Raw genomic sequence first — 22991 nt, forward strand, 5'->3', positions numbered from 1 at the left:
TATTCACAACAGAAATTTATCTGAAAAGTAAATAAAACAAAACCCCCCAAAACCAGCTAAACACTGGGCACAAAGCTTAAGCACTTTATAAGACAGGCTCTCCAAATGGCCAGTAAACACATGAGAAGGTGCTCAACCTCATTATTATACATCAGGAAAAAAAACAATATAAAGCCACAAGGAGACATGACTACATATCTAAAATGAGGAAAAATAAAGCTTGATAATACTAAATGTTGCCAGTTATGTGGAACATTTGGGACTCTCTCATATATTGGTTTGGGGAAAGTAAATTGATATGATTAATTTAGAGAACTCTGAAAATTTTGCATCAAGTTAAACATATACTTACCCTATCATCCAGCAATCTGAATCCTAGGTAACTATCCAAGAGATATTAGTTCATGTCCATCAAAAAAGGCACAAAAACGTTTATAGCAGCTTTGTTCAAAATAGCCAAGAATTGGACAAAAGTTAAATGTCCATCAACAGTGAAATGGATCACTGGTATATTCATACATGTGAACATTGCACACCAATGCAAGGGGCAAACTTCTGTGTTTTCAACAATATGGGTGAATCTCCGATGTAATGATAATCCCAAGGAGTAGACGTCAGAATCCACATACTATAAAGTTCTGTTTGCATGCAGTTCAAACTGGCAAAACTCACTTGTGATAGAAGCTGAGTAGTGGTTGTCTCTGGGGCAGTGAATGCACCAAGGGGCCTTTGGGGCTGGAATTGTCCTGTTTCTTGGCTTGGATGTTGGTTATATAGAGGGTACAATTTAGGAGCAAAAATAGGATTTGTGCAATTTTCTATGTGTATGTTATACATCAGTGAAAAATTAAAAGATAGAATGCTACTAAGGAAAGTTAATTATAATGGGAGGGGGGAAATGAGCATACTCATTCTTTGTTGGTATAATTAAAAATCAATGCAAAGTTTTGGAGGGAAATTTAAGGAAAAATCTTAATAGTACATATGCTATTAATATTTGCTCATGAATTCTTCTCTAAATTATCCCTAAACCAGATAAATACACAAAGATGTCATCAAAAGGTGTCATCAAAATCATTGCACCATTATTTACCATGGTAAAAAAAAGAATTATTAACACCTAAATTTCTCGCAATATATTGAATACAATGCAGCTATTAAAAGTCCTATTGGGGCAAAAAATTACTGACTTGTGAAAGTGTTCATGGCATATTGCTCAATGAGAAGAGCATGCTCAAAATAATACATGCAACATGATGCTATTTACAACAGTTAGAACGCTTTCAGCTGCAAATAAAAAACACTCACCTAAAACTTGTTCCAACATTAAGGGCAATTTATTACCTCACGTTACAGGAGTTCCAAAATAAGGGTTGGCTAATTAAGTTGTTCAATAATGTTTCCAGGACCTGAGTTTCTTCCTGGGTGTTGATTTTTATTCTCAGTCTAGTCCCTTCTTGCTTGGTAAATGGTTGCGGTGGCTTCCAGAATTTCCCCCTCACAGAGCCAAGTCTAGGTGGAAAGAGGACCATCACCTCCCGTGGATCTCTTAGAACAGGAGAAACATCTCCTCAAAGTCGTCTCTGCTGTATCTCTCTGGCCAAACTGTCCATGCCTAAACCAATCATGGGAGAGGGACAGGAGAATGAGCTCTCATTACTCAAAGAAAATTCCAATTTTTTTAAAAATAATACTTTAAAAATGAAAATGACCTTGAGAATCATTCAACTACTCCCCTAGAACTTTGTAGATTGGAAAGATATGTTTCTAAAAAGTAGAATGATGGTTTAAGAAGCTACAGTCATTTCCTTTCTATTTCTATTTCCATTTTGTTCCATGATCCTCTCACAATCTGCCCCTGGGCTATTCAAAATCTGGCTTCAAAATGATGCTCTAATGGGAAGAACTTCTAAGTACATTGAGGTCAATCTCTTACAGGAAACCCAGAAAGAGAGCAACTTACCAAGCTTGTTCAACTTACCAAGGTCATCCAGCTAACCATGGAGAAGCTCCTAAACACAGCAGTGAATGCTCTGGAAATCGCCTGATGGATACACAGCTCCAGTTCCTGAAGTCATCCAGGAGACAGCAAAGGCTGAGCAGGAGTGAGAGACACCAAAGGCTCAGCCATCTTACTGGGGAGAGAGGAGTAACAGCTGGTCTGGGGATGGGTCACCCACTCCCCCAAACCACCCCCAAATTAAAGGTAAATTTCTCTCTGTGGTATCATCTCTCTGCTGTACCTTTGACCTTGCCTTCTTCACTGGCTCCAGTCCCATGGGCTGGAAACATGCCCAGACTTCTCCCATCCTTAAACCAAAAACAACCTTTAACCCTGCCCTTTCTCTCCACTGCATTTTATCTAAATAGCTCAAAAGATTAATCTACATGTCTTTTGTTTTTCCTTCTAATTTCTCACGTCTAATTTTCTCCTCAACTCATTCTTATTCTTGTCTTCCCTGGCATACCACTGAAACTTCTCTTGCCAAGGACAGTGACCTCCTATCACGAAATCTCAGGATCTCCTCAAGTTCTTATCTTACTGCATGTCTTTATTGCATTTAACTCTATTGGTTACTTTCTCTTTCTGAATGCTCTACTGTTTTGGTTCTCAGGATATCTTGTTCTATGTGTCCCTCATAACTTTCTGTCCACAACTTTTCTTTTCATGGGAAAGGAGATGGATAAAGATATATTCCTGGTGACATTGTTTGAACACCCAGAGCCTGCCATGCCTGAAGCCCACACTAGATTTTTTTTCTTAGTTACACTAGCCAATGTGTTTTTCTTTTCCTCAAACTAGTTTTAGTTGGGGTTCTGAGGCTGGCCAATGGAGCTCAACACAGCAGTGAAATCTCCTTTTCTGATAACTCCTTTCCTTCTGCTACTGGTACCGGCAGCACTAACTATAGTACTAACTACATACACATTCTCGAAGAGCATATAGCGGAGGCTGGAAGTATAATTAACGAGGAGCCATCTAAGAACTGGCAACTTAGATGCTCCACACAAAGAAACTGGCCTCAGCACACACCCCAATTCTAAGGTCTCATTTGGTGCAGGTAGTGCATTAAGTCAAATGGGTCTTTGCCACCTGAGCAGTCCCACAACCACCAAAACTAAGATGGGAATCCTCTATCTGCAATACTTTGCAAAAGTTCAATGCATTATTGGTTTTGATATTTCTCAAATCATCTTTGAATTTCTAGAGTAAAATATGTCAAGTTAAGTAATCCCTTTGATATATTATTGCATTCTTCCCTGGTGGCTCAGACGGTAAAGCGTCTGCCTACAATGCGGGAGACCCAGGTTCAATCCCTGGGTCGGGAAGATATCCTGGAGAAGGAAATGGCAACCCACTCCAGTACTCTTGCCTGGAAAATCCCATGGATGGGGGAGCCTGGTAGGCTAATGTCCATGGGGCCGCAAAGAGTCAGACACGACTGAGGGACTTCACTTTCACTACTGTTGCAGTCAAATTGCTGGTATTGAACAGACTTGTGTTTGCCAATGGAGCATGGGTGGCAAAGGGGAGGATTGGGAGTCTGGGACTAGCAAATGCAAAATATTATATACAAGATGGACAAACAACAAGGTCCTACTGTATAGCACAGGGGAGGATGGACTATATCAACAGTCTGTGATAAAGCATTTGGAAAAGAATATGAAAAAGAATATGTATATATCAGAATCACTTTTCTGTACAGCAGAAATTAACACAGCATTGTAAATCAACTATATTTCCATAACATTTTTATAGATTGCTAATGTTATAGACTTTGGTATGAGTGAGTTTTCTTAGTTGTGGAATCAGGTTTATGTTCGTCTCAATAACTTTTTGTTTTCATTTGCTTCCTTTTTGTAACAGCTGGAGATTATTTATCAATGCAATATGCTCATGAATCTTAAAGAACTTAGGAGTAGATTGTTTAAAGTCTTCTTCTGTTTCCTGCATTAACTCTACTTCAGCATGGGCCATTTGGTCTGACTATTCAGTTTAGGCTATTGATTCTCTTCACACATCAAATGGGTTTTCATTATCTGTCCCTTATAAACAAAAGGACTTATAAACAAAGGACTGGATTGATCACCATCAGTAGCTGATGTGAGCTCCCTCAACAACTGTGTAGGCGAGTCGTCCTTTGATCTCTGTATGTGTGCTTTGCCCTTGAGGGTGGCCAGAGGTATAAGGAGACTTAGGTGAGCTGTGCCCCAACTGTATGGGAAAAAGGCTGGCAGAGTTTCCCTCCAGGCAGCCTGGGCTAGGAAGCACACTGGCACCATGAAGCTATTGATATAATTATGGCTAAATAATTACATAAGAGGATGATGTAGAAAAAAATAGCTACTAATTCTGACATACCAAAAGAAGGTATTGATACAACTCAATTTTCATTGCTCATATAAGCTCCTACTAAAATAGGAATAGGAGGAGAGGATAAGAAAGAGATTATCAGAAACCTATAGGCTTCCCAGATGGCGCCCGTAGTAAAGAACCCCCCTGTCAATACAGGAGACACAGGAGACGTGGGTTCAATCCCTGGGTCGGAAAGATCCCCTGGAGGAGGAAATGGCAACCCACTCCAGTATTCTTGCCTGGAGGATCCCATGGACAGAGGGGCCTGGAGGACTACAGTCTATAGGGTCACAAAGAGTCTGACAAACCTGAAGTGACTTAGCACACAGCACTCAGAGAAGACATAAAAGCAGGTGAAAACCCGGCACCAGGAACAAAACACTGTCCCCACTCCTAATCATCACTGTTTGAAGCTGATGTGATAACATAAGAAAACTGACTAAAATTCACGAATATTTAAAAGGATGAGCCAAAGTAATTATTTTCGTGAGACCTTATCAAAAAAATTCAAGAGCATCAACTCAAAACTGTTATAAATAATATGTGATAGCTAGTCAGAATATACATTTATACAAGTCAGTGGCTTTCCAACGTAACAGCAAGGACAAAGTAGAAAGTAAAAGTAATTGTGGAGATCTTACCCACAAGAGCAGAAAATGCTATAAAATATCTGGGAATAAGCCTAGCAAGCAGTATATTAGGTTCATAAGAAGCAAACTATAAAACCTGACTGAAGATTGTAAAAGAAGTCTTGAATACAAAGGAGAAACGGGCCACATCCCTGAAGGAAAACTCGATATTGTAGAAATGTCAATTCTCCTCCAATTATTCTATCAATTGTATGGCATTTCATCAAAATCCTGATGGCTTCCTCCCCCAAACCCATCATCCCGCTCTAAACTTGGGAAAGGCGTCAGATAAACTATGATAGAGAGGCATTCTACAAAACGCCTGACCAGTGCTCCTCAAAATTGAGGCCATCAAAGAGAAAGAAAGCCCGAGAAGCTGTCACAGTCAAGAGCAGCCCAAGGAGATGTAGTCTCCTGTGTGGAATCTGGGAACAGAAGAATGACTCTAGGCCAAAAGTAATGACATCTCAATAAATTGTGAACTTCAATTAATAATAATGTATCAACATTGGTTCACGAATTGCAACCAGTGTCCCACACTGATGAAAGATGTCAATAGGAGAAACTGAGTGAGGAATATATGGAAACGCTCTGTGATATATCTTTGCAATTTTTTTGTAAATCTAAAACTGTTAAAAAAAAATAAAACCTATGTTCTAAAAATAAAAAATCCGAATGAGATATTTTTGAGGGGGTGGGGGGTGGAAAGAAGGAGAAACTGTCAACTTTAAAGTTTACTTGAAATGATACCTGGATGATGACAGACAAATTTTCCATTTAAGATTAATGGGTGCCTACCAATTAAGGTAAAGTGCAGAGTTTCCACCTCGTCTCATCTTAAAGATCAGCCCAAACCAAAAGTAGGGAAAAAAAAAAAAAAAAGCAACACTAAATCCACCTTGCATGAGAAGAGGATGCATCAGAAACCTAAGGTCTCTAGGTGAGCAGATGGGAGGGGGCTGGAGGAAGAGACGCAGAACCAGAGGAGCAAGAATCAAATCTAAGGGTCCAGTGGGGGCCACAGGAAAGGAGGAAGCCAGTTTGTTCACCACCACCGAAAGGCTCGGGAATAGAAAGGACCAGGTCCCTAAGAAGGTTGTGGTGAAGCCTGTGGCTGAAAATAAAGGGATATTTTTTTCTAAACCTTATACGAGATGCAGTGAGACCCCAAGATTACCCGTCCCAAGCACACACTTGGCAGCCAAGGGGCTATCCTTCTCCTGTTCCTGAAGACCACTAGAGATTCCTTTTCTAAAGAAATGGACACAGAAAGTCTAACTTGGTTTCAGCAGGCACTGAGGAAGGTGGAAAGGTGCTGAATTGAAAACAGATGAGTAAGGAGACATCGGAGACCTCCAACTTCCTCCTCAATCAGGTCCCAAACTAGAGGTCCCTCTGCTCTGGCATCACTTTGAAGTCAGCCCAGGACTGGACTTACTGCCCCCAACTCCCACCCATGTCCCCTGCACACACATCCCCTGGTAGCAGGGTGGAGGAACATTCTTTATAAATGAAGTGAAGACTTATGCCACCAGGGGACTCGGCCAACTTCAGCTTCCAGTAAGCCCTGTGCACAAATGCCACCCTCCTGACGCCTCCCAGAGGACACTTGGCGCTTCGCTCTCAAATATGAAAAGGCAGACAAGGATCATTGGACATTTGAAGACAATCCTAACATGAAAGAGAATACAATAAATAGGAGAGAAAGAAGTTGAAGAAAGCAGCTAATTCACAGAATAGGAGGGGGAAGAGGATATTTCTAAAGAACAAACATTGCCTCCATTAGAAAGAAAAGAGGCTATAAGAAACAAAGAGCAAGAAATCCTCTTTCTTGATGGAAATTCAGACAATGAAAGCTGAATATATACATATTTATACACACACACACACACACACACACATATATTGGCCTCACCCCACACAGCATGCAGGATCTTAGTTCCCAGATCAGGGATCTAACCCGTGCCCCCTGTGGTGGAAGCAGGGAGTCTTAACCACTGGACTGCCAGGGAAGTCCCCGGAGTTAAATTTTTTAAGAAAAGGTTTAAGTGTTGAAAGACAAGGTCATGGAAATCTCCCAAAAAGTACAAAAAAAACAAAAACAAAAACGTGTGGTATATCAATGGAATGAAATGCTACTCAATACTAAAAATGGACAAACCGCTGGCTCAAGCAACAACATAAATGAATCTCGAAACATCCTGAACAAAGAGTTGTAAAAACAAATACATAATATAGTAAAAACCAGGAATATGTGACAGAGAGTCCAGGCAGTGCATAAAGCCTATAGTATTCACCATCTGACTCTTATCAGAAAGATTTCTAATCCACCATGTAAGAAAAAAAGTGTAGGAAAAAACAAAAGGCTCTAATAGATAATCTAAAAAGTCTGAGGATGTTGAAAATTGTAGTGAAAAGCATTCTACAGTGTTAGAATAAAATCTTAGATGTTAAAAAAACAAAGCAAATGCAAAAAAAATGGGTCTATTATGAACTCTAGGAAGAACAAAAAGCTATAAAATCAAGGTAATTTAATAACAGTGTGTTCTTGGCTTAGCAATTCACAACACTGACATGCTCATTACAATGAAAACACTTGGTAGGGACACAAGTCACCATTAAGATGTTACCAGATTGAGCCCAAGGTGGTGTTGGATGGGGGGCATCAGGGAATCGGGAGTGTAAATGAATGGAAGACTCATCTTCCGTGTCAGAAAATCAGCAGATAATGTTTGAAATGACTTATTCAAAAGCTAGCACTATAAACATATAACTTGGAATATGAAGGCAAATATCATCTAGGAGTTAAAATCTCTGCCTCTGGGAATTAGATCAAGTTAATTAAGTAGAGGCTGTGTCCTGTCTAATACTAAAATAGACTATAAAGCTATAGTAATTGGAACCAGTTTGGTACTGTGCAAATAGATAAACAATCAGTGATACATAATAGAGAAGAAATAGGCTTGTGTATGGTATAGAAATTTAGCATGGGATACAGATGGCACTGTAAAACAATGAGAAATGGATGAATTACCCAGTAATTGGTGTTAGGACAACTACTTATTCACTAAGGAAAAAAAAGTTAAATCTCCATGTTACACTCTGCACCAAAATAAATCCCAGGTGGGCCAGATTTTTTTTTTAATATTAAAATTAGAAGAAAATCTAAGAGAATATTTTTATAATTTTCTGAAGGAGGTCTTTCTGACAGCAGGAAACCAAAACCTTTAAATTTCCATATAGCAAAAAACATCACAAATACATTTACAAATATTTCTGAATTGAGAAAATAGTGATAGAAATTTCAAAGACTTTTTTTATCCTTAATATGTAAGCTACATTTATGAATCAATAAAAAGACACAAGATCCCAAATTTAGACAAAGCATGTGATCAAGCAATTCACAAATGAGACACAAGAAAAATGCTCATCTTGCTATCAGTACCATCTGATTTAAACAAACAATGAGACAGATCACTCTCACATCAAATTACTGAAGATAAAGCAGATGGATGATGTTCAGTGTAAGGGTTTAGAGAAACAAGCAGGCTCTCACAAAGCCAGTGAGAACTGACATTGGTACAACTTTTCTGGAGGGCAATTTGGCAAAATTTTTCAGGATGTGAAGCTGGGCACATGCTTTGTCCACTTCTGGAAATAATTTCAAAGAAATAATGAGAGAAGCACATAAAATATACGTCTAAGGGTGTCTGGAGGCTGAGCGCCAAAGAATTGTTGCTTTCAAATTATGGTGCTGGAGAAGACTCTTGAGAGTCCTTGGACAGCAAGGAGACCAAACCAGTCAATCCTAAAGGATATCAACCCTGACTATCCATTGGAAGGACTGATGCTGAAATTGAAGCTCCAATACTTTGGCCACCTGATGCGAAAAACATCTTTTCACTGGAAAAGACCCTGATGCTGGGAAAGATTGAGGGCAGGAGGAGAAGGGGGCAACAGAGGATGTGATGGATGGATGGCATCACTGACTCAATGGACATGAGTTTGAGCAAACTCTAGGAGACTGTGAAGGACAGGGAAGCCTAGTATGCTGCAGTTTATGGGGTGGCAAATAGTCAGACACGAATTAGCTACTGAATAACAACAAAGACCTGTTCCACCAGTTTCCCGGGAGCACAGACTTGCCTCACTCTCCACCCTGAATTCCCTTGGGGCATGTTGAAGGTCAAGAGCTGCCGCAGCACTGGGTTCAATCTCTGCAGAGGCAGATGGCAAATGCCCTTGTCGTTCAATTACTCAAGAATCTTCTCCAGCACCACAATTTGAAGGCATCAGTTTTTCGGTGCTCAGCTTTCTTTATGGTCCAATTCTCTTATCTGAACATGACTACTGGAAAAACAATAGCTTTGACTATACGGACCTTTGTTGGCAAAGTGACGTCTCTGTTTTTTAATATACTGTCTAGGTTTGTCACAGCTTTCCTTCCAAGGAGCAAGCATCTTTTAATTTTGTGGTTGCAGTCACCATCAGCAGTGATTTGGAGCCCAGGAAAACAATCTGTCACTGCTTCCACTTTCCCCTTCTATTTGCCATGAAGTGATGGGACTGATCTTAGTTTTTTGAATGCTGAGTTTTCAGCCAGCTTTTTCACTGTCCTCTTTCACCCTCATCAAGAGGCTGTTTAGTTCCTCTTCACTTTCTGCCATTAGAGTGGTGTCATCTGAATATCTGAGGTTGTTGATATGTCTCCTGGCAATCTTGATTCAAGCTTATGATTCATCCAGCCCAGCATTTCACATGATGTACTCTGCATATAAGTTAAATAAACAGGGTGACAATATACAGCCTTGTCCTACTCCTTTCCCAATTTTGAACCAGTCAGTTGTTCCAGGTAAGGTTCTAACTGTTGCTTCTTGACCAGCATACAGGTTTCTTAGGAGACAGATAAGGTGGTCTGATATTCCTAGCTCTTTAAGAATTTTAAATGCCCTTGAAAAGCAGCAATTTGTAGCTGACAGTAGAATACAGTAGAAGGAATGGTATGACAGTCTGAAATTAGGTTATAAAAGATGATTACTTTCTTCTGCCTCTATCTCTCTGATCATTCACTCCAAGAAAGACCAGCTGCCCTATCAGGAGTAGTCCTACTGAGATGCCCAAATCAAGAATCTAAGCTCTCTCTTCAACAACCACAGGAATAGGGTGATCAGCTTGCCCTGGTTTGCCTGAAGCCAACCTGCTTTTAAAGCTGAAAATTCCATATCCTGGGAATCCTCCTCATTCCCAGGCAAACTTGCATCATGGGTTATCCTACATGTGAGAGAGTTTGGAAGTGGACTCCCCAGCCCCAGGCAAGCCTTCAGCCCAGCTGACAACCCGACTGCAACCTCGCGAGTGATTCTGAGCCAGAACCAGCCTGTCAAGCTGCTCCCAGGATTCCTGGTTCTCAGAGACCGTGAGGTAGGGAAGATGCCCTGGAGAAGGGGATGGCTCTCCACTCCAGTATTCTTGCCTGTAGAATTCCATGGACAGAGCTACAGCCCATGGGGCTGCAAACAGTGGGACATGACTTAGCAACTGAAGAATAACAATAACAACAACATTGATTTAAGCAACAAGGAACCTATTAAAAGGAGTTAAGGTAGCTCATGACCCTCTGAAAAGTTGAAGAACCAAGTGCGGGGTGCACAGAGACAGAGTCACAGCCAAGACCAAGCCACAGAACCAGTGAGGACGCTGCCCAATACTGCCGACAGGTACTTCCCGGGGCCTGTACCACCAGCCCCTGCAACTCTTCCGTATCCAGCTACAGGCACTCCTGCCCTCGAGAACTGACTCTAGTGCACCCCAACTCTCACCAGAAAGGATCGTCCAGGGTCCATGTCTCTATGTGTCACTAGATTCCAGTCCAAAGGTGGGGGAACTCATCTAACTGGCTGAGGCTCCATCATGTGTCTGTACCTTACCTTTGAGCTACTATAACAAAACACCACTGGCAACTTAAAAACCACAGAAAATTATTTCTCACAGTTCTGGAAGCTGGAAGTCCAAGATCAGGTTGGGTCTAGTGAGAATCCACTTCCTGGTTCTTGAACGGCTATCTTCTGTTTGCGTTCTCCTTGGTGGAAAGGTCAGGGGAGTTTTCTGAAGTCTCTTTTATAAGGGTGCAAATCTCATTTATAAGGACCCCACCTTCATGACCTATGCACCTCCTGGAAGGGAATTTTTGATGTATTCAGATTCTCTAGTGGGCATGGGGGCGGGCACACCCTGGGTCTCTCCAGGGCGCAGAAGGGTGGGAATTTCCCCAGTCACTGAAAGGGAAGTCAGAGGCTGGGCAGCCAGAAAAAAAGACAGGTCCACATCAACCTCATGAGCAGGGGGGACAGCTAAATAACATGGTTTATGAACACACCTACCCACTCACCTGGCACTTGGTCAACGTTAGCAGCCACATGGCGGCCAAGGTGATGGTGTGAAAACATAAGTGAGGTCCTGCGTGTCCCCGGCTGTAAAGCATCACTGGCTCCTGCTGCTGCTGCTGCTGCTAAGTCACTTCAGTCATGTCCGACTCTGTGCGACCCCACAGACAGCAGCTCATCGGGCTCCCCTGTCCCTGGGATTCTCCAGGCAAGAACACTGGAGTGGGTTGCCATTTCCTTCTTCAATGCATGAAAGTGAAAAGTGAAAGTGAAGTCGCTTAGTCGTCTCCGACTCTTAGCGACCCCATGGACCACAGCCTACCAGGCTCCTCCGTCCATGGGATTTTCCAGGCAAGAGTACTGGAGTGGGGTGCCATTGCCTTCTCCATCACTGGCTCCTACTGATGTCCAAATAATCCAATGCATGGAAAAGCATGGCCTAGATCCAATCCTTTCTCCTGCTCGTCTCCTTCTCTCTCTCCCCTTCTACACTATGCTCACCTTGGGCCACGCCATACAACAAGCTTGGCTAGCTTCTGCTTCAGGGCCTTGGCATGGGCTGTGTCCTCTGCTGAGGGGACTCAACTACTCAACCGTGGGTGGGGCTGGCTCCTCCCCATTGATCAAGACTCCCATGAGATGCCACATCTCTGAGGCCTTCCCTGTCTGAGGTTCTAAAGCTGCTCTTTCACCCTCAACTTGCATCCTAGTCATCTCACTTTGCCGGGCATGTGGTAGACAGTCCATAAGGGGCAGTGGCTTCTGTAGAAAAGAGGAGTCTATTTCCTGCCAAAACTCAGCAGGAGGTACAAATGAGGGACATCTTGGCGGGGGTGGGGGCGGGTAGGGGACAGAGGTTTGTGCTTTCTGGGCAGTTGACAGGAGAGAGGCAAGCTGTTTGTCAGCAGAACCAAAAAATAGTCACGATGATCTGACCCAGGGCATTTGCTCTTAGTCGTCATCGGCAGCTGAGCGAGGAATCCCTTGGTTATAAGCCAGTCCCTCCTCCCTTCCAAGAGAGGAATCCCTCAGCTGTTGGGAGAGTGGACAAGACAAGACCAGAAGAGAACCATGCCTGGCTTAACACAAGGCCCATGGAATCCAACTCCCTTCAGCAACCCTTCCAAATGTGGATTTATTTTAAATATTTATTTCTTGTCATTAAAAGTCGGGGGGAGGCATCTTTAATAAAAGGCAGAGAAAACAAAGCTGAGTCAGTAGGATTAGAAGTGGGAAAGGAGGAATAAGGAGAGAGCAACTGCCAAAGTTGCTGGGAATGGGGGTGGAGTCTGGCCCTGAGCTTCCTGGCAACCTGTGTAAAAAGGGAAATCTGATCAGTTATGCAGCTCTTCTCATTAGCAAGGGAGACGCTTGCCAGTTCCTCGAGGGAAATGCAGTTGATCTTTAGTCTGTTTTTTCCAGGCACTAAATCCTGAATGAAATTTCTCCCTCAAGGCTTTCAGAAGGGTCATTGATTGATGCAATAAATACGCATCGTTGGTTCACAGCAAATATGGAAGTCAATCTCCAGTGATCCAGGGGGCATTTAAGTCGCAGCTCGTTGCATCTATATTTTACTTGGGTTATCAATAGCAGGTGGAAACGTCGCAGATTAGCTTTTCTTTCCGAAGATCTGAGCATCGTTCACTTAGAACATGTCAATGTCCTCACAGGGACCTAGAGGTGACTGGAATTGTTGGTACATTTTTTGTAGGGGGCAGTGATGAAGAACCTGACCTCCCATCGCAAAGTCCTGGTCAGCTCCTATTGTGTGATATGCCCAAGAAAGAAACCAGGCAAATATTTTACCAACCATTAGGCTGAAAAGTTGTATTATGGAGAAGGATGACAAACCAGAAATGTTCAAGAGTGGACAGCATTGAGCAATGGAGTCAGGCAGATCTGGGTTTGAATCTTATCCCACTTCTAACTAGCTGTGTGGCCTCAGGCAAGTTTCTTAACCTCTCTGAGCATGATTTCCCTTTCTGCAAAAATAGTGATGATGCTGATTGCCTTGGATTATTGAGAGAGTCAAATGGTAAGGTCCCTGAAAGTATGTCACGTGCTCTATTCACTTCAACCCCCTTCGTACCACCTGACCCCCAACTAGTTCTCAGGGCATCTGAGTGGGGCTCCTGTTCATCATTACTTCTGTGCTTCAGGCCCAACTCAGCCCACAGAGGGAAGCTGAGGCCCAGCCTCACAAGGCCCACCTTGTCCAGACCACTTGTCTACAGGGATTACCTTCGGGCCCTGGGGTAATCACCCGAGGTAACTACCACTTTCTGCCCACGGACCCTGGGCATTCGTGCCAGCCCTTGGCTGCCTTGGGCTCCTAGAAACTCTCCCAGTCTTGTTTCAGATTCCTTCCCAAGCTGTGGTGTTGATCATGTGGCTACAGGGCAGCTTCTTGAGGGAACAAGTGGTCCAAACTCTGTGTCACAGAGGAAGAAGCCGGAGCCCAGACAGGAAGAGTCACGTGCCCCAGGTTCCATGGCCAGGGGGTGGCAGGCCGGACCTCAGACCTGAGTCTCTGAACCACGCAGACTCTCTGTGCCTCCCGAGTGTGACGACTGGAGACTCCTGGCCTGCAATGCCCGAGGACCCAGCCTCACTCCAGAGTTGGAGCGTGGAGGCCAACTGTTCCTGGCAAAGAGAAGCCAGACTGGGCCAAATGGATGGGGAGATTTAAACAGAAAACCAGCACCACATGGAAAAATTCCCTCTTTGCCTCACTCCTCAGCTCATTCTCTCAAAGACCATTTTGCTTTTTGGAGGCTGTGACCACCTTCTCTCTTTATCCTCTTGGCTTTCTGGCCTCGAGTCGGCTCCTCTGCCCCACCCACTCTGGAGTCCAGTCATAGCTGGCCACATGTAACACACCCTGCCGCTTTGAGACTTGCAGGTCTTTGCCAGCACTGTTTGCCTTCCTGGAACACCATCCTAGCACTGGTGGAAATTCCAAGCCCCCGTCAGGGCCCACCTCTGACACCCTTTCCTTGGTGACTCCTTCTCAAAAGGAATACATGGCTTCCTCCTTGGTGTCCTTTCCTCTCCCTGCCCAACCACCTGGCCTCCAGCTTAATTCTTGAATTAATTTGAGTTAACTACCAGCTCCTCCATCTCCTGGCCAGACCAAGACCTCCTAAAAGGACCAGGTCTAACTAATCTTGGTACTCCCCAGTACCCAACACTCTGCCCGGCACTGAGCAGAAAGACTCAGGAAACTTTTTATAGTTATATTGAAAGTCATAGAATTCTGATGTTAATTACCATTACTTGAGCAACTACTATTAGCAGTGTGGTGCTAGGCTCTTTAAACAGTTTCATGGCTCCTCACAGGGAGCTGGCAATGTGGGTTGTTAACTGTGTGTCCCACTTTGCAGATAGGAAACTGAGGCTCAGAGAAGGGAAGTCCCATCCTCAAGATCACACAGGAAGTAGAAGAAGAGGGATTTCAAGAAGGTGTGTTTGTGATGCAGAGTCAAGGGAAATAAAAGATGTGGTACGTACAGAGCTTCTCCCCTCAACCCCCAACTTCCAGACTCCAAGAGCTAGGAGCATGTCCTTGGGTCTGACCATGGATGCCATCTGGGACTCAGGCTCCCAGCCAGCAGGGAAACTGACAGGGAACTCTATCCTGGAGAGGAGATCTCCCCGGGGCGGTACCCACTGGAGGCCTCCTGTGCCAAGCCTTTCAGGGCTTCAGCGGATGTCAGACGGCCGGCAAGCCCCTCCCTAAGCAGCGCCCCGCCCAGGCGCGGTCCTGAGGTCAAATTCCACCTGACAACCATCTACTGGAGGTTACACCTCGGTTTCAGAGCCAGAGCAGCAGAGCCTCCTTTGACAGGAGAGATCTCGCACTTGGGCCCCTTGCCTTGCAGACAACGCCAGAAGAACACAGTTATTTTGGGAGTAATTGTTTTGGTTACGCCATCCCGCGGTGTTCTCTACTCCATCCTAACCCGTCAGGTTTCTAAGCCTGGAATAAAGCCTTTCAAGCTTTTAAACACGGTCTTTATGAAAATTCCGCCCGATCTTTTCCTTGCTACCTTTTTGCTCTGCGATGTTGAATCCCATTTCACAGATGAAGAAATGGAGGACCGAAGCAAGCGATTTCTATTTAAACATCTTTTCCAAGACAGCCCGGGACCAGCAAGTCCGGTTCTCAGGATCTCAATTCCGGTAACAAATTCCGATTTGAAGAACACGTGCGGTTCGCGACGTTCAAACCGCAGCCCCTCGGAAACAGTTAAACGTTTCAAATGTAACCCCCCAGCCCCCTTCCCCAGCTTTCAGCGGGATGCACCTGTCTTGACAGCTTCAGTTTGTATTTCCGAATAGCTGGGCATTCAAAGGGTTAAACCGGATCAGGAGGGGGCCAGTTGCGGGCAGCGGAGCCAAGAAAGGGTTAAAAATATCAACACATTTGCTCCCCCGTTTGGTTCACAAGGGGCAGCTACAGAAGTGGGGGAGCCAGGGAGCCCCCTCAATGAGTGACTTTTTAAAATTCTAGAACTTTTAATTCCGACCAAAAAAAAAAAAAAAGTGTCCCAGTTCGAAAGTTCTTTTAACCTTTTCTTTTTTTCATTATTTTTTTTTTTCCTCTCGATTTCTCCGCGGGCTGGCTTATAAAAGTCGCCCTGTCCTTTTGGGTTCGAGGAACCAGGTTCCCCCCACCCCCGCTCCCCTCCAGGCAGGGCGCGGGGCGGGGGCGCCGAGGGGACCCCGGGAGTTTTCTCCCGGGGCCGGGTTGGGACGCGCGGCTGCTGAGTCCCGGCTCCGGGCCCCTGAATTGGGGGGTCCGCGTCTGCCCCAAACGCCGCTTTCTTCCGTTTTCCATGTCATTTCCTGTACTAATAAGATGGTGGTCAAAGCAGGGGAGGAGAGCAGCAGCGAGTCGCCGCCGCCGCCGCCGCGCCGAGGCTGGCGCTGAAACTTTGCCGGGGCCCAGCGCGCCCGCAGCGCGGCCGCTCCCGCCGCGGGGGCCGCCAGCCGGGGCCGCGCCGCCCCCGCCGAGCCGCCCGCCCGGGCCCGCCCGCGCCGCCCGGGCCCCGCGGCCGCCGCGGCGCTCCCGGGAAGGTGAGTCAGCCCCGGTAGCCACTGTGGCCATTGAAAATGGCTTCGGAAAGCGCTCGGCAGTTTGCCAGCGCGCGCACGCGCGCGCCGGGGGGCCGCCGGGGCGGGGGCTGCGAGCGGCCGCGGGGGCGGCGGGCGGCCGGGGGGTGCGGCGCCCGCGGCGCGGGGGGGTCCGGGCGGCGCAGGAGCGGGGTGGTGGTGGCGGTGGGGGTGCGGCTCGCCCCGGCCCGAGGTGGGTTAACCCTTCGGCAGGTAGCTGCCGCCGCCGCCGCCGCCGCTGCGGGACTCGGGGGCCGCCCCTCCGCCTCCTTCCTCCCCGCCCGCGCCCCGCTCGCTCGCTCGCTCGCCTTGTTACAATGTAGCCTTTGCTCTGCGCCGGCGTGCCGCCCGCTGACGGACGTGGCCTTCGACCAATGGCAGCGGCCGCCCGGGCCCCGGGCGTTCGGCCTGAGAACGCGGAGACACGGGCGGGGCGGGGCGCCTGCTGGCTGGACGGCTCGCCGCTGCCGCTGCCGCTGCGGCTGGCCTAGTTCTCGGGGGGCGGTGGGGGTGGGTGGCGCGCTTCGGGCTCGGCCACTGGGGTTGCCGCGGACGTGGGAGGCACGACGCCTGCTGGGGTGCGGTGGGGGCCCTCTTTGCAACGCGGTGCACGGTTACCTGGTAAACGTGGCCGCGCCGGGGGCCATTTCTTCTAACACATTTCGCTTCCCAGGTGCGGTGTAGACTCTTTGGGAAATCTCTCCGTAGTGTAGCCTCCATTCCAACCCCGCCCCTCCGCAATCCCCAAGGTAGTCTCCTCTGCAGGCACTTGGCGGCCGACGACCTTTCTCCGGTCAAGGCCAGCACGCCCCAGGCAAGTGACTGCAAGGAGAATACAGAATGTCTTGAGCGCTGGTCGGTGCTGGTGGAAAAGTTGCTTGTGTCTTGGTCGGGGTGGTGTTGGGCGATAGGGGCTTAGACCACCCTCGGGATGGGCTGGGACTTCAGGGAGAAAAATGTTAAACCTCTCTTCTTTCTCAGACGCTTGTTTCATGTGGAGTAACGCTGTTGTATGTAATTTAGAGTGGCTGAAAGGAAACACACCCAGCTCTTTGTCCCCGGGGACAGGGGGAAGAATGAGACAGGACTCTTGATACCTGTAAACCTATAAACTGGGGGTTCTGTCTGTGCTGTAGCAAAAGAATTTTCCATGAAGCATGATGCCTGTGGCACCCAAGCTGCCCTTCGCCCTCATTTCCCCTTGAGAGAAAGGAAGGGGTTGGGGTTATGAGATCCACGGGGCAGATGTAACTTTCCTTCCCTGGAGAATGGGGCATTATTTTTGCTCACTGACTTTCTCAGAGGTGGGTGAGCAGAGTCCTCTGTAGGCACCTGTCTGTAAACCTTCCTCTCTGGAATAGAGCCCAGGCTGGTTGCTTTAGTTTAATGAAAAAGGGCTTCTCCATTGGAGTCCTCCTTCCCCTTCATACTGATCTGGGACTTTGGACTTGACACGGTTACCTTTGACCTCTCGGATCTTGCTCCTCCATCCCTAAGGTAGGGCCAACAAAGCCTGTCTGGGCAGGCGGTTGTGAGATGAAATGAGACAGCACAGAGACAGTGCCTAGCCCACAACCCACAGTGAGTTAAGAAGTATTTTTCTTCCTGGGATTATTGCAGAACACTCTCCAGGGAATATCAGAATTGCCCAACAAGCCCCACCCGGGTCCATTCAGTCCCAGACTTGGTGGGGCCTCCAAGGGGCAACTGAGGCAGAATCCATGCTGCCTACCCTAATGACTGCTCAGAGATGGGGGGCTCCCCTCACTGGCCCCAGGGGTCCTTCATCAACCCTCACAGCTGTCACTTACATACTACTCCGACCTGAGTTACAGTTCTGTCCTCTTGACCTTTTGCATTGATGTGTTTCATAAATTTGTTGTCTCTGGTGTCAAGTAAGACTTCTAGCTTCTGAATCTTTCCTCACCTGGACTTAAATGGGGGAAGGGGGGTTCCCCTGGTTCTGAGTTCTTGGCAAGTGTGAAGGAAGTGAAGACCACTGGATGAGTAGGCAGGAGTCATTCCTGTTTATTCAGCTGCCTCCTCTGCTCGTTCTCTTGACTGTCTCAGTTATGACCCACACACAGAGTCCGAGGCTGTTCCATCATTTTCTTCCCTAAACCACCTCCAGGGCTCTCATCTTAGCCAAGGCTACCCCATCTTGCTAGTCCCTAAGGCAGAAACCTTGCTGTCTCCGTTCCCACACTGCAATCCACTGTATCTCCAGATCTAGGGAACTTCAGCCTATTAAATTGAATCCATCCACTTCTCTCTGTCTTCTCTTCCCTAGCATTTTGGTCAAACACCGCTGTCTATTCCCAAGACAGTAGCACGAGCCCCCTAGCTCCACCTGTGACCTCCCCTCCACGTCAGTCTTAGGGTGGCAGAGTGATTTGTTCCCAAGAAGCTCACAACAGACTCCCCATTTCTGCATAAAGCGTTGAAAAGTCTTCACAGTACTTGTGAGATAAAGAACCAAATTGTTCCCACGGTTTACAAGCCTCTGAGTGATGTGGGCCCTATCCTTTCCTCGGCCTCGTCTTCCATCTTCCCTAGATCTCTCCGTTCTTCCCTGCACATGTCGGTCCCTCCTTCTGGAATACTGAACCAGTTGTGATCTAATGCATGAGTTAAGGTTGGGCGACAGCAAGATGGAGTGAGTATCTGGTGGTGCTTAATGCCACACCCTAAATATTTCCAGTTCCTCCAGGCAGGTGCGTGTAGGACTGACTGCAGCTCCCCTTGTGCTGGGCGGGGCTGTGTGACTGGCTGGTGAGTTGTGAACTACAGTGGCCCATGCCACTTCTGGTCCAGGGCATCTGGTTGCTGGCGTGAGGCCCTCCTGAGTGCTCTTTCCCTGTGGTGTGGCATCTGGCAGGAGGTAGGGTTGGTGGCTGCTTCTGCTGGCCTGGGTCCCCGTGTCTCTCCCTGAGTGGAGCCCCTCGGTGCCCCTTGATGGACGTGCAGCATGAGTGATGGTTAAGCCTTTGTTCTTTCAAGCCACTTAGATTTGGGGGTTGTTTTTTACTGCAGCATAACCTAGCCTGTCCTGACTGATACAGAGACTGGGGGAGCATTCTAGGCAGAGATGAGTACACACACACAGGCTTGGAAAAGCTCATCCTCAGTGGCCAGGGTGATCTTTTTGACAAATAAATCTGAGTATGTCAACCCCTGCCTGAAAAGCCTTCTGGAATCCTTCAGTTGCCCTTCAGACCCCATGGGGACACCATCTTGAACCCCTCCATTTATCATGTTCAGCCTCACGTAGTACTTTACTCACGTTTCCTCTGCCCTGGCCATGCATTCCATTTCAGCTGTGCAGGTCTCCTCATCCTTCATCTTTCAGCTTCAGCATCGCCTGTTCAGGGAAGCCCTCCCTGGTTAGGGCCAGCCCTCCACTGCAATCTCTCACGGCCCGTGTACCTTTCCTTTATAGCACTCGTCTCAGTGGTGGTTTTACATTTATTGGTGTATTTACAGATTGCAGGCTTCCCTGGTGGCTCAGTGGTAAAGAACCCACCTGACGATGCAGGAGACTCAGATTCAACCCCAGGGTTGGGAAGATCCCCTGGAGAAGGAAATGCAACCCACTCCAGTATTCTTGCCTGGGAAATCCCATGGACAGAGGAGCCTGGTGGGCTACAGTCCATCGGGTCTCAAAACACACAATTTAGCGATTGGACGAGAACAACATTGACTGCAGTCTTACTCTTTCATCTACCGTCAGCTCTGTGAAGGCAGGGCCTGGTTTGGCGTGCACATGCCGCTGTACCTTCAGCGTCCATGCACATGAGCTGCTCGGTAAATACCTTCTGATGAATCTCTGAGCACTGGCTGCAGGCTCATGGTGTGCTGGGAGCTAAGGACAGGATTCATTATAAACACTGTCCCCCTGGGGTGTGGGCAGGTAGGTCCAGCAGGAAGGAGGTGTCAGGTGTGGCAGGCAAAGTGATTGGCCTGTAGAGAATGGATACCAAGCTTCCTATGTTTACAGGTGTTCATTCCCCCAGAAAGACTGTGTTTCTGGGATATATGAGAGAAAATTCCAGGAGGGCCAAGAAGATGAGATTTAGTAGATCGTTGAGGTCTCTGATCTGGAGAATAGATGATTTAGTGGAGGAACTGCACAATAAGAGATCCAGGGATGGTGAAAATGAAGGTCATGGTGATGAAGGCAGCTAATGTTTACTGAATGCTTACTGTGTCCTAGGTATGGCCTAAGCATGTCACGTACCATATGCAGAAAACAGAGACAGGGGTTATTATTTCCATTTCACAGATGGGGAAACCGAGTCCCCAAGAGGTGATGGAAAGGATCCAGGGCTACACAATGATGTAGCCAGGATTGGAACCCTGGATCTGATGCCATCTCCCTAGGATGCCCTCTTAGAGTGAGGGCAGAGAATTCCAGACCCATCAAGGAGAAGCCACTTTGGAAAAGTCACATGGGGCTATAAGTTTTCCCAGATGTACACCTAACATCGCATTTGAGCAGAAAGGTTCTTGGCTCAGAGGTGCCTGGTAGCCTTTGGTGCCAGGGCTCGTCTAGAACCATCTGGTGCCTCCTCCATCCTTCTTGGGGCCTAGGAGTCCTTAGAGGCCCCAGAACCCTGTGTTCTTAGAGTGGGCCTGGGAGGGACTTCCCTACAGCTGGTCCAGGGCTGCACCGGAAAAATAAGCCGTGCAGAAAGAAAAAAAAACAATGAAGAAAAAAGAAAAATGTGCTGTTATTTTTAAAAAGCCTGTTTCATATTGCAGATTTATATCTGCGTTGAAAAGGCCAGCATTCACAGGGGCGGTCATTCGTGGTGGCATGCCCAGGGCTAAGGCTCTGTAAAGGGGGAGGCCTGAGGCATCCTTCGGCTCTTCGTTCATTCATCAGATGGTCAGTGCACACAATGAGGCCCTGTGCTGCGCTTAGGGGTGCAATGGAAAAGCCGGTCCTTATCCCTCCAGAACTCACTGACCAGTTAACCAAGCAGTTTCAGGGTACAGCAGAGGGGGACAAGAGAGTGGGCCATGGACTCTAAGTCAAGGAAAGCTTCCCTGAGGAGGCGGCCTTTCAGTTGGGTTTTGAAGGATGAGTAGGAGTTGGAGAGAAAGGAAGGCATTCCAGCATGGAGTGTGGCTTGTACAAAGGCATGTGCATGCAGAAGGGCTTGGGGAGGCTCTGGTAGTTCATTTGGCTGAAGGGGGCAGGAAAGGGAGGAGGTGAAGGGAAATGAAACCAGAAAGAAATGATAGTGATGATAATAGTAATATGACTAACACACCAGTCTGATCCTGCCTCAGGGCCTTTGCACTGGCTGTTCCCACCGCTGTAACACTCTCACCCATTATCTCCATGGTAGGCTTTCTCACCTCCATTGGGATTTGCTCGAATGTCACCTTCTCGTGGGTACTTTCTTATTTAAAATCGCAACCCCTATCCCCTATCCTGCTGTTTCCCTACCTTTTTTTTCTCCATTTTTCTCCATAGCACACAGCATGTATAACATGCCTTGTGTTTTACTTATTTATGTTGGTTTTGGCTGCCTCCCTTAATTTTACTGTAAGTTCCCAGAAAAGGGGCGAGTTTTGTCAGTTTTGTTCAGGGCTGCAAGAATAGTGCATGGCACGTCGTAAGGCCTGGTATTTGTGGAATGAATGAATTAATGGAGCACTTACTATTAATATATGCAAAGTCCTTCATGATGTGTTTTCTATGTCATCTTCCCAGCAGCACCCTGAGACTGGTGCTATTATTTCCCTTTAGGAGCACGAGGCTCAGAGAGGTGGACTAACTTGCTCAAGGTTTCCCATTTGGTTAGCAACACCATTGGGATTTGAACCCAGGTCTCCTAGCTCCTGAGCCCTCCCACTTAACACGGAGACTCTATCCCAGCCAGATTGTAAAAAGGTTATGACCACTCTGCAGAGGAGTTTATACTCTGTCTGTGGGGCCTCTGGGAGCCACAGAAGGTTTTATGAGGAGAAAGCTGACATGGAGAGCAGACCCAGGTCCCGGTCATCAGCAGCAGTGGCAGCTTGGGTGTGAGGCTGGAGGCAGGGAGGCCGGTTAGGAGGCTGTCACAGCGTCAGGGTAGCAGAGGGTGAGGATGAGGGCATGGCGGAGGCCCTTCCAAAAGGGAGGGTGGTAGCAGGGGGCAGAGGACTTGGCCCTGCGCGCTGAGACTCAGTGCAGTCAGGTTGGAGCACAGTTCTGGGGGCTGCAGGCTTCCTGGAGTGTGTCTGACTTCACTTCTAAGTAGCCATGGCACCCCCAGATAAGATGCGGCAAAGTCCCTTGGGCTGGCCTCTTGGCGGCTGGGTGGGATGGAGAGGGGGTGTGTGGGCGGGGCGCCCTGGAGGGGGCGTGGCCTCAGCTGCAGCCCTGCCCGCTCTTCGCAGCTGGGAGATGCAGGTAAGAGGCTGCCTCTTTTGCGGCTGCGTGTCTCCTCATCCGCACAGTCGGGGTGATAATGGTGCTGGCCTCACAGAGCTCCCCGGGAAGGAGCACCA

General features: G+C 47.3%; 1 protein-coding gene and 1 long non-coding RNA gene across 5 annotated transcripts in view; one reads left to right on the plus strand and one right to left on the minus strand.

Moving 5' to 3' along the window:
• Nucleotides 1-1467: 1467 nt before the first annotated feature.
• On the minus strand, nt 1468-11036 carry LOC133054983 (uncharacterized). Its single transcript, XR_009692553.1, has 3 exons — nt 10976-11036; nt 1982-2095; nt 1468-1615 (listed from the first exon to the last, which is right to left on the minus strand). It is a non-coding gene; the product is annotated as an uncharacterized LOC133054983 (long non-coding RNA).
• Nucleotides 11037-15168: 4132 nt separating this feature from the next.
• Nucleotides 15169-22991, plus strand: part of PRDM11 (PR/SET domain 11) — a 94865-nt gene continuing 87042 nt past the window's right edge. Inside the window, exon 1 of one of the 4 annotated variants that reach the window (XM_061152273.1) lies at nt 15169-15554. In XM_061152273.1, coding sequence (XP_061008256.1) covers nt 15390-15554 — 165 coding nt within the window. In that variant the 5' untranslated portion in view covers nt 15169-15389. Of the gene's footprint in view, nt 15555-16414; nt 16452-22991 lie in introns of those variants that run through there. The other 3 variants (XM_061152275.1, XM_061152277.1, XM_061152274.1) reach the window with 3 other exon arrangements.

The sequence above is a fragment of the Dama dama genome, chromosome 1 (assembly GCF_033118175.1).
Source record: "Dama dama isolate Ldn47 chromosome 1, ASM3311817v1, whole genome shotgun sequence".
Lineage (NCBI taxonomy): Eukaryota > Metazoa > Chordata > Mammalia > Artiodactyla > Cervidae > Dama > Dama dama.